Below are 12391 nucleotides of genomic sequence, written 5' to 3' on the forward strand. Positions count from 1 at the left end.
TTCAAGATCCCATTTAAGTTTAATCTTCAGACCCCATTTAAGTTTCATCAAATGTCCCAAAAACATTCTCTATAGCAAAATCCAGTTCTGCATCAATGTTGCACATGTTGTCATGTCTCTTCCTTCTTCTGGAAGAGTTCCTCAGTCCTGTGTCTTGCTTTACATGACCTTGACACTTTTTGATGATTACAGCCAGTTATTTTGTAGAATGTGCTTCAATTTGAGTTGGAGGATTTGCTTCCAAGTTCACTCATGTGGCTAACGGGAGGCTTCAGTTCCTTACCTGCTGGCCTCTCCATCGGGCTGCTTACAACATGGTTTTACCCAGGGAGAGTAACCAAGATAACTCAAGAAAGAAGTCAGTCTTTTATCACCCAATCTTGGAAATGACATACCATTACTTTTGCTATATTCTACTGGTCATACAGACCAACTCTGGTACTCTCTGGAAGAGAGTACACATGAAGCAGGGATCACTGGAGATCATCTTGGAGGCTGGCTACAACATCTGATATCTCTATATGATTAGATTCAAGCCATGTATTTTTGGCAGGAATATAACAGAAATGTGCCGTGTTCTTCTCACTGTATTCCTGTCAGGTGACACAAGACTACAATTTGTCTTGTTACTGATGATGTTCGTTTTGATCCCTTCATTATGGAGGGTCAACCAGATTTTGCAATATAAAGTTATTTTTTGTCCTTTTGTAATTGAGGTGGTTTTAAATTATGTCCACAAATTCTATGATATCCTTACTTCAAGGGTTGGAGCCTAACTACCCTCCCCTTAAGTGTGGCTAAGACTTAGTGACTTGCTTCTAACTAACAGAATAAAGCAGGGTGATGGAGCGTGACTTTAAAGATTAGCTCATGTAGCTGCCCTGTCATGAAAACACTCAAGCAGCCTCTAGGGAGGCCCACGTAGTGAGGAACTGAGGCTTCCTGCCAACAGCCCTGTGAATAGCTATCTTGGAAGCAGATCCTCCAGTTGTGGTCAAGTCTTCAGATGACTGCAGCCCCTGGCAACATCCTGACCACAAACATGTGGGGAGAACCTAAGTCAGAACCACTCAGCTGGGACTTCCCTGGTGGTCCAGCGGTAAATAAGCCGCTTTACAATGCAGGGTACGCGGGTTCGATCCCTGATTGGGGAACTAAGATCCCACATGCCGCAGGGCAACTAAGCCCGCGCGCCACAACTACTGAGCTCCTGCGCCTCAACTAGAGTTCGCGAGCCGCAAACTACATAGCCCATGTGCTCTGGAACCCACGTGCCACACTACAGAGCCCATGTGCCCTGGAGCCTGCGTGCCACAACTAGAAAAGAGAAAACCCACATGCCAATAGAGAGAAGCTCACACGCCACAACAAAAGATCACGCATGCCTCAATGAAGATCCCGCGTGCCACAACTAACACCTGAGGCAGCCCCCCCTACAAAAAAAAAAAGAAGAATGAAAAAAGAACTACGCAGCTAAGTCACTCCTGAATTCCTGACCACAGAACTGAGATGTTTATTGTTAGAAGTCACTAAATTCTGGGGTAATTTGTTATACAACTATAATTAATATCTAATAAAGCAATTAATAAGTATTTTGTGGGTTGGTATTTGAAAGTACATAAATACCCTGCTCATTAAATTTTTAGTTCATTTATTCATCTATCAGTATGAAGTCTATTTTTCTATTTTATTGAATGAGTTACTATCCATTACCATGATTTATTTTGATGCTCAGATTGCCCTAGATTTGGTCAGTGGGAATCCCTCCAAGTTGGATTCTGTGTTCTTTTGACATGGTTCCTTCATTCTTTGAGCACTTCCTTGCTTTCTGGTACAACAAAAAATTCCAGGCTCATCTTATACTTTCCCTGTCCTAAAATCAGGCCTTTCCAGGCCTGAAATCAGCCTGATGGAACCCTGATGACATTCAGAGTCAAGATCAGGGCACACATGTGCTCACTGTAACTGGAATGTTGCTGCTCCCAGTTACCCTCAGTGGACAGAGCTAGGGAACAACACACACATTACTATCCATGTATCAAATACACACATCTACAGCTATATTTAACTATATATTTTGAAAACCATGAATTCATACCGATACCTTTAATTCCAATTCAACTTCACAGAATTTACTCTATTTTCTCCTTCCCCATACCTCCTCCTCCTTCAGTGAGAAATCTGGCTCCCATTATCCTTAACAGATTTAGTTATTTGGTCAATCTGTCTTATGAAACCAATTGCCCATTGTTGCCCCCTCACCCTTACAGATGCCCTCTTTACTCCATGTGGGCTCTGGTACTCTGCCCTTTGCTGTCCTCCCACACTCCCCATGTGAACATGCTCCTCACCCTGCTTGGGCTCTGACTTCCACTGCCGGGCCAGTCCACCTCACATGAACTCATTTCTCTTTCTATTTAGACTGTGCCACCCCACATCAAATTATACCTCCCCTCCCCCATGGAGACATTCTCCCCACTAGGGTGACAACTTGTGTTAAATGGCCCTCCCTGTGTGGAAACCCCCCTCACTCTGCTTGGGATCTGGTGCCCTGCATTGGACCTTCACTCAACTGGATGCCCTCTGCACCCTGCTGGCACTGCACGCCAGTTCACGTCCCTGTGTGGATGCCCTAGTTACTCCCCTTCAGCTCTAATACTCCAGTGCCAAGTCAGTCCTCTGCATGGATCTATACCACCTCATGGCTTTAGGACTGACTTGTTCAAGTAGGGAAGAGGAAGAGGAAGAACTATAGTAATATTCTTAACAACAAGATTTGTAAAATCCTCTAAATTGGAAATAATATCAAAGAAGAATGGATGATCTGTGGTATAGAATACACTGGAATACTTCATAGTGATAAAAATGAACAAATTCCAGCTTAATATAACTCAGATGGAGCTTAGATATAAGAAGCTAAACTCAAAAGAATCTAAATTGTCTGATTCTGTGTAAAGGTTAAAGACAGGCAAAATTAAACTCTAGTGAATAGTTAGATGGTAAAAGCACAGAACAGAAGCAAGTTAGTAATTACCATAAATGTTGGGATAGTGGTTACTTTAGGAAGGAGGGAGGAGGTTGTGATTGGGAAAGCTTGGTGGCATCTAGTATATTGGCAATTTTTTATTAAATACTTGATCTGGGTAGTGGTTACATGGGTTAAGAATTATAAAAATTGAAAAAAAAAGAAAAAAAAAGAATTATAAACATTACCTATTAAGGACATATTTATGTTGTCTGAACTTTTTTGTAGATGTGTTATAGTTCACAACAATAAAATTTTTTTAAAATCTTGGCTCTTTCACTACACAGCTTTAGGCTCATTAGCAAGCTAGTTTTTGAACTTCAGTTTCTATTCTAAAAAATGGGATAATATCTACTTCACTAGGTTATTGTGAGAATTAGATAAGACTATAACCGTGGTTTATACTTACTGTGTGCCAGGAATTTAGCTAAGTAGTATTTATACATAAATACATCTAATCCCCATGATAACCCAATGAGTTTGAGAACAATATCCCCATTCTACAGACTGGGATGTTTGTATAGAAAGCAGTAAGGAATCTGGCATAAAGTAATAGACAAATAAATGGGAGTTGTGAATATCAATCCACACATTAGGCTAATCAATTATCTGGACTAACGAAACATGGCAATTTAAATTTTCTCAAAACATGGTTGCATGATGGGATGCTAGATTCTTAATTTCGACCTAGAGCAGTCACCTTTTTATCCCTGGAGAACACATAATTGGTGTTCAGTAAATGTTTCTAAAATGACTGACTGTTTAAATAGGCAAGGGTTTAAGAGGACATATATTGTTTATAGTATGCTTTTCATTAATGAATTCCCACATCATCAGCCAGCTTCTGTAATTTTGACAGTAATTTATTTTTAGCGTTTGTTCAAAAATTAAGCCAATCCTAACATGAAGAACTAATGTTTCAAGCAAGGAAATACTACTCAGTAGTAGTTTCTTTTTTTAAATAAATTTATTTATTTTTGACTGCATTGGGTCTTCGTTGCTGAGCAGGGACTACTCTTCGTTGTGGTGTGCAGGCTTCTCATTGAGGTGGCTTCTCTTGTTGCGAGCACGGGCTCTAGGTGCACAGGCTTCAATAGTTGTGGCACGTGAGCTCAAGTAGTTGTGGCTCGCTGGCTCTAGAGTGCAGGCTCAGTAGTTGTGGCGCACGGGCTTAGTTGCTCCGCGGCATGTGGGATCTTCCCGGACCAGGGCTCGAACCCGCGTTCCCTGCATTGGCAGGCGGATTCTTAACCACTGCGCCACCAGGGAAGTCCTGAGTGGTAGTATTGAAAGATAATAAAGAAGAGTCAGCTTTTTACCATAATAGTAATAGTTCATAAATTTCAGTAAGCAACTGCCAGAACCACGACTATAACTTCAGAGCTTATCTGAATGTGTAATGTAGCAAATTGTTAAGGCTATCAATAATAAAACACTCTATGGACTTAATATTAAGTTGCCCACTTTTCAGGCAAAAAGAACCACTAACACACTTAATATATACACAATTGTGATATGCATTCCAGAAATAATAAATTCAAAAACATTAAAGGATAATTAGTAAAAAATGTAAAATCATGACTCTCATATAAATATAAAGTGAACACATGTCAAAGGTTTTATTTAATCATTAATTAATAAGGGAACCAGTAAGATGTTGCAGTTGGTTCAAAACAGAATCCAAACAACACACATATATGAGCAATCAGGAACACAGGAAACGAATTTACAGATAGCTAAAAACTGGTCAAAAAAAACCCAAACAAAACTGGTCAATAGACACAGGGCAAGAATCAGTTGTACTGTCTTTTCATGGGTAAGAATCTTTTCTACCAGCTTTCTACAATTTACAGAGTCATTTTAAAATAGCTCAAAGAGGGCTTCCCTGGTGGCGCAGCGGTTAAGAATCCGCCTGCCAATGCAAGGAACACGGATTCGAGCCCTGGTCTGCAAAGATGCCACATGCCGCGGAGCAACCAAGCCCGTGAGTCTGGGAAGATCCCACATGCCGCGGAGCAACTAAGCCCGTGGGCCACAATTACTGAGCCTGCGCTCTAGAGCCCGTGAGCCTCAACTACTGAAGCCCACGTGCTTAGAGCCCGTGCTCCACAACAAGAGAAGCCACCGCAATGAGAAGTCCGCGCACCGCAACGAAGAGTAGCCCCCGCTCGCCGCAACTAGAGAAAGCCTGCGCGCAGCAACAAAGACCCAACTCAGCCAAAAATAAATTAAAAAACAAAACAAAAACCAAAACATATATATATATATATCAAAGACAGTGAGGCACAGGCCCTCACAGAGTCACTAGCCAGGACAGGGAATTAGACAAATCAGCCAGTAATCTTTATTTTTTAATCCATTTCAAAGCCTTTCACAATATTTCCTAACAATGAAAATATGGAGGAGTGTGGAAGCCTCTCAGAATCAAGGAAATAAAGTCTTCTCCAACTCATAGTTTGTTTTCCCAATATTAAGAAACTTATAACCTGAGATCACAGCCATTAAAAATATTATCTACCAGCACTGTGGAGTTTGCTTTTTGTTGTTATAAACAAAACATTCACCAATACCTGAAGCCCACCTATGATGTTCTAAACATTAACACCCCTAAAAATACTTAAATCTTCCAGATAGAATACTGAATGAGGCACACCTATAATTTCAAAATAAACACAAGATCAGCATTTATTTCTTTTCAAATGAATACCCTATTTTTTTTTTTTTTTGGTGGTACGCGGGCCTCTCACTGTTGTGGCCTCTCCCGTTGCGGAGCACAGGCTCCAGACGCGCAGGCTCAGCGGCCATGGCTCACGGGCCCAGCCACTCCGTGGCATGCGGGATCCTCCTGGACCAGGTCACGAACCCGTGTCCCCTGCATCGGCAGGCAGACTCTCAACCACTGCGCCACCAGGGAAGCCCTGAATACCCTATTTAATAATATTCCATTTCTATATTCTAAGCTAAGGCTTAAGGAAGTGTTTTAATGGTACAGCCTTTTTGGGTGAAACCACCTTCTTTGATACCATTTCTGCCAGATTGGCAAAGCTGTTTTTTAAGCCGATTGTTGGCAAAGATGGAGAATGGGCACCCCTAAATGTAGTAAGATACACATTCTTAATTGCTGGTAAGAATGTAAGTTGCAGATACTTTCTGAAGGGCTATTTGGTAATATGCAACAAAAATCTTAAAAATGTACATACCAAATAAACAAAAAATATAATATAAATGATGATTATCTACCTAGAAAATCCCTAAGAATCCAAAATGGAGCTATTAGGACTACTAAATGAGTTTAATAAGGTCACAGGATACAAGGTCAACATACAAAAGTCAATATACTAGCAACAAACAGTTGGACATGGAAATTTTTAAAAAATACTATTACAATACTTACTTTTACCCTTGTTAAATTTCTTCTTGTTAGACTCAACATAGAGTTCCAGCCTGTCAAGACCTTTCTGGATTGGGATTGCGTCATCCATTGTATTAGTTATCCCTCTCAGCTTTGTGTTAACTGCAGGTTTGATAAACACGCACATGTGTCCTCATCCAAGTCATTTATAAAAATGTTGACAAGACCAAACTGAGGACCAAACTCTGCAGGCCACCATGGGATACCGCTATATATTTACTTAAACCCATTAAACAATACTCTTTGTCCATGATGTTCAACTGATGTACCTAATTGTTCTGTTTTCACAAGAATATTGTGAGAGACTTTTCAAGATGGCTTTTTGAAATCCAAACACCTAAAAGGCAAAAAGGGTATCAATCTGTAATGACTTGATACCTGATGATCTTGGCTTTTCTTTCTGCACGTATTTAATAAATCGAGCCAGAATTTTGGCTGGAATGGATATCAAGTTCACTGGTCTGGTTTGTGGAATCTACCCTTCTCACTTTGAAAATCAAAACAGCATTTGCCTACTTCCAGTCCTTAAGCACCACTCCTGTTTGCCAGGGGTTCTCAGATTACCAGCAGCAGTACAGCCATGTCACCTGGAAAATCTCTGTTATGCTGGGGAGCAATCACATGCGTCAAGTGCCTTAAACACATTCAGAGTGGAATAGGGCTCTATAACTCACTCCTATCTTCTCATGCTGCATATAATTATATGTGAGTGAAATCTGATTCAAAGTGAAAAAAAGTGATTCAATCAGATTCAGTGAATCAATCAGATTCAATCAAAGTGATTCAATCAGATTCAAAGTTCAATCTGATTGAAATCTGATTCAAAGTGAAATCTGATTCAAAGTGAAATCTGATTCATTCAGCAGATCCCTGAAAGATCTGCTGAATGAAAAGTTCAAATTTCCCCCCTTTCCTCCTTTAGTCCAAAGACTTTTAAAAACAATGTCAATAGTACTTTCTCACTTCTCATAACTTGTAGTTTAAGACTTGTTCTTATGGAAGTGCTATATGCTCTTTATAAATAAAATTAAATCTTTTTGATGAATATAAAATGAAAAGTAAAGGCTCCTCGTCTGCTTTCCCCCCCCCAAAATATTCCAAATTCTCCTGGACTCCCCTTGCCTCTAAAGGCCCTCCCTCTCCAACTCCCTGGGAATTGTCCCGACAGTCTGCAAACCATGACAGGTTTCATTATACACCATGTTTTCTTTCCAGTAAGACTAGAAGCTCCTAAAGCTAAGATTGTCTTTTACTTCTGTGTAGCTCATGTACCAAATACAAGCATACTGCAGAAATAGAACATTTGTTTAACTGTGTGATACTCCAAAACTTATGTTAAAAGCACCAGAAGTCTTACTTTCAGCTTCATATTTAAGTGGACATTGGTTGGTTTTGTCAATCTAGCAATCATTACCTCCTCTGACCTACCCACCCATTCGTTTATTTTTATTTTATTTTTTTACCACCCATTGGTTTATAAGGATCCATTCAATTATCCTGGGAAGAGAATGAGGTCCAAGTCAATCAAAGCTTCATAATCCCATAGACATGGTTCAGGGTAGGGTATGTAACCCAACCTAGACAATGAGATGCTATCAACTTGAAGCTGAAAGGATATAAAGGACCCTAGATACTGCAGCCATCTTAGGACCAAAGGAGTGATCTAACCAAGTATGGAACCAACACCCAAAAGGGCAAACCTGAGAGAGATTAGACCCTGGTGACATCATTTACTGCACATCTATTAAGTATTACTGTTACTCCATTCTTGATCTCAGAACCATATGACTTCAAAGCCTTCTTCCTCCACCAAGCATACTACTAATTCATTCTGATTCCTTAAGTCTTTATCCTTATGTTCAAGGAACCTCATCAGGCATAAGAGGTAGTCTGATGAAAGGGAGAAGAGAAGGATCAGGGCTCTTAGAATAAAAAATATAAATATAAAAAGAAATACAGGGCTTCCCTGGTGGTGCAGTGGTTGAGAATCTGCCTGCTAATACAGGGGACACGGGTTCGAGCCCTGGTCTGGGAAGATCCCATATGCCACGGAGCAACTAGGCCCGTGAGCCACAACTACTGAGCCTGCGCGTCTGGAGCCTGTGCTCCGCAACAAGAGAGGCCGCGATAGTGAGAGGCCCGCACACCGCGATGAAGAGTGGCCCCCGCTTGCCACAACTAGAGAAAGCCCTCGCACAGAAACGAAGACCCAACACAGTCAAAAATAAATAAATTAATTAGAAAAAAAGAAATACAGGGGTTTCCCTGGTGGAGCAGTGGTTAAGAATCTGCCTGCCAATGCAGGGGAAACGGGTTTGAGCCCTGGGTCCGGGAAGATCCCTCATGCCATGGAGCAACTAAGCCCGTGCGCCAACAACTACTGAGCCTGCGCTCTAGAACCCGTGAGCCACAACTACTGGGCCCACATGCCACAACTACTGAAGCCCTCACACCTATAGCCTGTGCTCTCCAACCAGACATGCCACCGCAATGAGAAGCCCGCGCACCACAAGGAAGAGTAGCCCTCACTCGCCGCAACTAGAGAAAGCCCGCGCGCAGCAACGAAGACCCAATGCAGCCAAAAATAAATAAATAAATTTATTTAAAAAGAAATATAAATATACACATTAGAGCAGACTGTGAGCGATATATTATTAACGGGCAAATGGTGATGCCATGAAAAGCTGACAGAGTGAAAAAGTGTCGGACGTTGTTTGGGTATGCAGACTGATAGAAGAAAAAAAGGTTTCACAAGAAAGGGACATCTGGCACAAACTCCTGCATTATCTGTTCACAGAAAACCTCTTGTGCTATTCTCTCTCGCTCATTATCCACAATGGCCATCTTTCGTTTCTTAAAAACTAAGTTCTTTGCTGTCTCAAAACAATTATGCTAGTCTGGGTGCTTTTTCCCCAAATCCTCTCATGACTGGTTCCTTTCTCACATTTCCGATCTCTGTTCAAATACCATCTCTTCAGAGATGCCTTTCCAGTCCAACCAACCTAACCTGTACCTTTTTCTCTTTCCATCACCTCTTATTTCCTTCAAAGCTCTTATCATCAACTGTATTTACTTAAAATGCTTAGTTTATCGACTCTTTCCACCAATAGAATGTAAGCTTCCTGAAAGCAGGGATTCCGTCTTGAACACCTCTTTTTACTTACACCCAAATACCGGCATAGAGCGATAGGTAATGCATAAATTAATATTTGTTGGAGAATGAATGGCAGAAAGTGAGAAGAGAGCTTGACAGAAAAGTCAGGCTGTTCCTAGGGAAGGCGATAGGAATGGGGCAGGAAAAGCCAGTGGGCTGGAGGCTGCACAGGAAGCTGAAGGTTTACGTCGGCGAGAGTAGGCGGTGTTGGACGAGGGCTACAGGTTTCGCCCGGTCACGCGTGGGGTGGGCGGCCGGGTTGGCAAAGGGGCATAGAACTCTTAGCGACCAACTCCTGGGCGTTCCCTTCGCGGGAACCAAACACGAGACTCTCTTCAGGCACCCCCTAGGTCCCGCCCAGCGGTCTTACGCAGCCGTCTTCCACGAAATCGCTAATCCACAGACATCAAACTTACCGCCCCGGCCCGAGCCCCTCGCGGGCAGGCGACGTGTGAGAAAAACGGCCAACCTCCGCCTGACCACGCTGAGGATCCCACACCGACCCCGCATACCGTCGCCCGCTCACTAGCCGGCTGACGCGCTTCTCCCCGCCCCCAGCCCGCCCAGCGGCCCGACTCCGGCCCTAACTTACGCTTGTCTCCGGGCTATGAGGCGATGCATGGGAGTCGCCATCTTAGCGCGGCTGAGGCCTGCCGCGCTGGGTTTTGGGAAACTCCTCGGAGGGGGCGGGGACTTAGAACCCCGGAGGCCGTAGGCGTGGGCGGGACCAGTCGGGCCTGGAGAGTTAATGGGTCAGCTTTTGGGGCAAGTAGTGGTTAGGGCCTGGTCTGTTGTGTTTCCTGTGTGCGTCTGTAGTTTGAGGGAGAGGAATGAGGCAGGTTGATCGGTCAGAATGAGGGATTTTAAGGATGGGTCCACGTATATTGCGTGGAGAGTCAGAGAAGAACATTCTCGAATGAGGGATCCATCTATCCATCTTTATATACAAATGAATTTATATATAAATATAAATATAAATATAAATGAATAAAACTGCATTGTTCAGGACACTAGAAGTAGTTTGGATAGCAAAATAAAAAGGAATGAGTTCAACAAGATTGGGACCATCAATTGAAAAAGAATGACTTTAGGACTTACCTGGTGGCGCAGTGGTTGAGAGTCCACCTGCCGATGCAGGGGACATGGGTTCGTGCCCCTCTCCGGGAAGATCCCACATGCCGCGGAGCGGCTGGGCCCGTGAGCCATGGCCGCTGAGCCTGCGCGTCTGGAGCCTGTGCTCCGCAACGGGAGAGGCCACAACAGTGAGAGGCCCGCGTACCGCAAAAAAAAAAAGAAAGAAAAAGAGAAAGAATGACTTTAGCAAATTATAAAATGCAAATATATGTTGTTTATATTTTTCATAATGATGTTATAAGGCTATATAGGTAAAACTGCTTTTTCAACTGGAAAAAGATTATACAAATATTAATTAAGGATATTTTAGTATTTAGTGTCAGTCATAGAAATTTATTCTCTTAAATCCAGTCTTTGAAATATAGATAACTTTTTTTTAACATCTTTATTGGAGTATAGTTGCTTTACAATGGTGTGTCAGTTTCTGCTTTATAACAAAGTGAATCAGTTATACATATACATATATCCCCATATCTCTTCCCTCTTGCATCTCCCTGCCTCCCACCCTCCCTATCCCACCCCTCTAGGTGGTCACAAAGCACTGAGCTGATCTCCCTGTGCCATGCGGCTGCTTCCCACTAGCTATGGGTTTTACATTTGGTGGTGTATATATGACCATGCCACTCTCTCACTTTGTCCCAGCTTTCCCTTCCCCCTCCCCGTGTCCTCAAGTCCATTCTCTAGTAGGTCTGCGTATAGATAACTTTTTGAAATATATATATGTATGTATGTTTCTGTGTCTCCATTCATTTTTTTTAATTTATGTTTTTCAATTAAAATGTTTGAGGAACTGAAGGCAGAGCATTGAACAAATAAAGTCGTTGTACACATGGAGCTTTCTACAGACAATAAACAAACGCAATGTCCAACGTGTGTGAATACTCTAAAGAAAAATAATTTAGCGTAAGGGGTAAAGAGTGATTCAGCAATGGGAGTTAGAGAAGGTGATGTCATGCAACCTTTGTGCACATCTTGTTCCTTAAAAAGTGGAATCTTACTCTCTGTTCTGTTCCTCAGCTTGCTTTGTTCATTCCTCACTGTGTTTATGGACATCTTTTCCCATATCAGCACATGCAGATCCAATTCATTCTTTTCATGTATTATGTTATATGGATTACATGGATATTCCACAATTTATCCAACCAGTATCCTGTTGTTGAACAATTACATCATTTAACACAAAGATGGAATGAACAGATTTTTAAGCACTCACCCATGTTTCTGTAACTTGACTTCCTAGAAGTAAAAGTGCTGGGTCAAAGGATATGTGTATTTTTAATTTTGATAATTAAAATTAAATCATCAAATTTAATTTTAATTAAATTAAATAATTATTTTATTAATTAATTAATTAATATTAATTTTATTTTTTATAATAAAAAAATTTTTATAATAAAAATTAATTTTATTAATTTTATTTTTTAAATTTTATTAATTAATTTAATTAATTAATATTAACACATTAAAAATGTGAATTTTTAATTTTGATAGATTATACATTTTGCTCTTTTTAAAAAAATATTTATTTATTTAGGCTGCCCCGGTCTTAGATGCTGCATGCAGGATATTTTAGATGCAGCATATGGACGCTTAGTTGCAACACGCGGACTTCCTAGTTGCAGCATGCATGTGGGATCTAGTTCCCTGACCAGGGATCGAACTCAGG

The 12391-nt window shown here is 41.4% G+C and overlaps 1 protein-coding gene and 1 long non-coding RNA gene across 8 annotated transcripts in view; both read right to left on the bottom strand.

Annotated features, from left to right (window-relative positions):
- Positions 1 to 12391, bottom strand: part of ZCCHC10 (zinc finger CCHC-type containing 10) — a 49370-nt gene that overhangs the window by 16061 nt on the left and 20918 nt on the right. For 5 of the 6 annotated variants that reach the window (XM_073802521.1, XM_073802523.1, XM_073802522.1 and 2 more), the window contains 2 exons: positions 10690 to 10823; positions 10184 to 10328 (listed from right to left, as the gene is read on the bottom strand). In XM_073802521.1, the coding sequence (XP_073658622.1) occupies positions 10184 to 10328; positions 10690 to 10823 (279 nt within the window). Of the gene's footprint in view, positions 1 to 10183; positions 10402 to 10689; positions 10824 to 12391 lie in introns of all 6 variants that reach the window. The other variant, XM_073802525.1, reaches the window with a different exon arrangement.
- Positions 3971 to 10177, bottom strand: LOC141278321 (uncharacterized). 2 transcript variants are annotated; one of them, XR_012330851.1, is made up of 2 exons: positions 10008 to 10177; positions 3971 to 4298 (listed from the first exon to the last, which is right to left on the bottom strand). It is a non-coding gene; the product is annotated as an uncharacterized lncRNA (long non-coding RNA). The 2 variants fall into 2 exon arrangements; XR_012330852.1 differs by lacking the exon at positions 10008 to 10177 and adding an exon at positions 6420 to 9999.

Source organism: Tursiops truncatus, chromosome 3 (assembly GCF_011762595.2).
Source record: "Tursiops truncatus isolate mTurTru1 chromosome 3, mTurTru1.mat.Y, whole genome shotgun sequence".
NCBI classification, from domain to species: Eukaryota; Metazoa; Chordata; class Mammalia; order Artiodactyla; family Delphinidae; genus Tursiops; species Tursiops truncatus.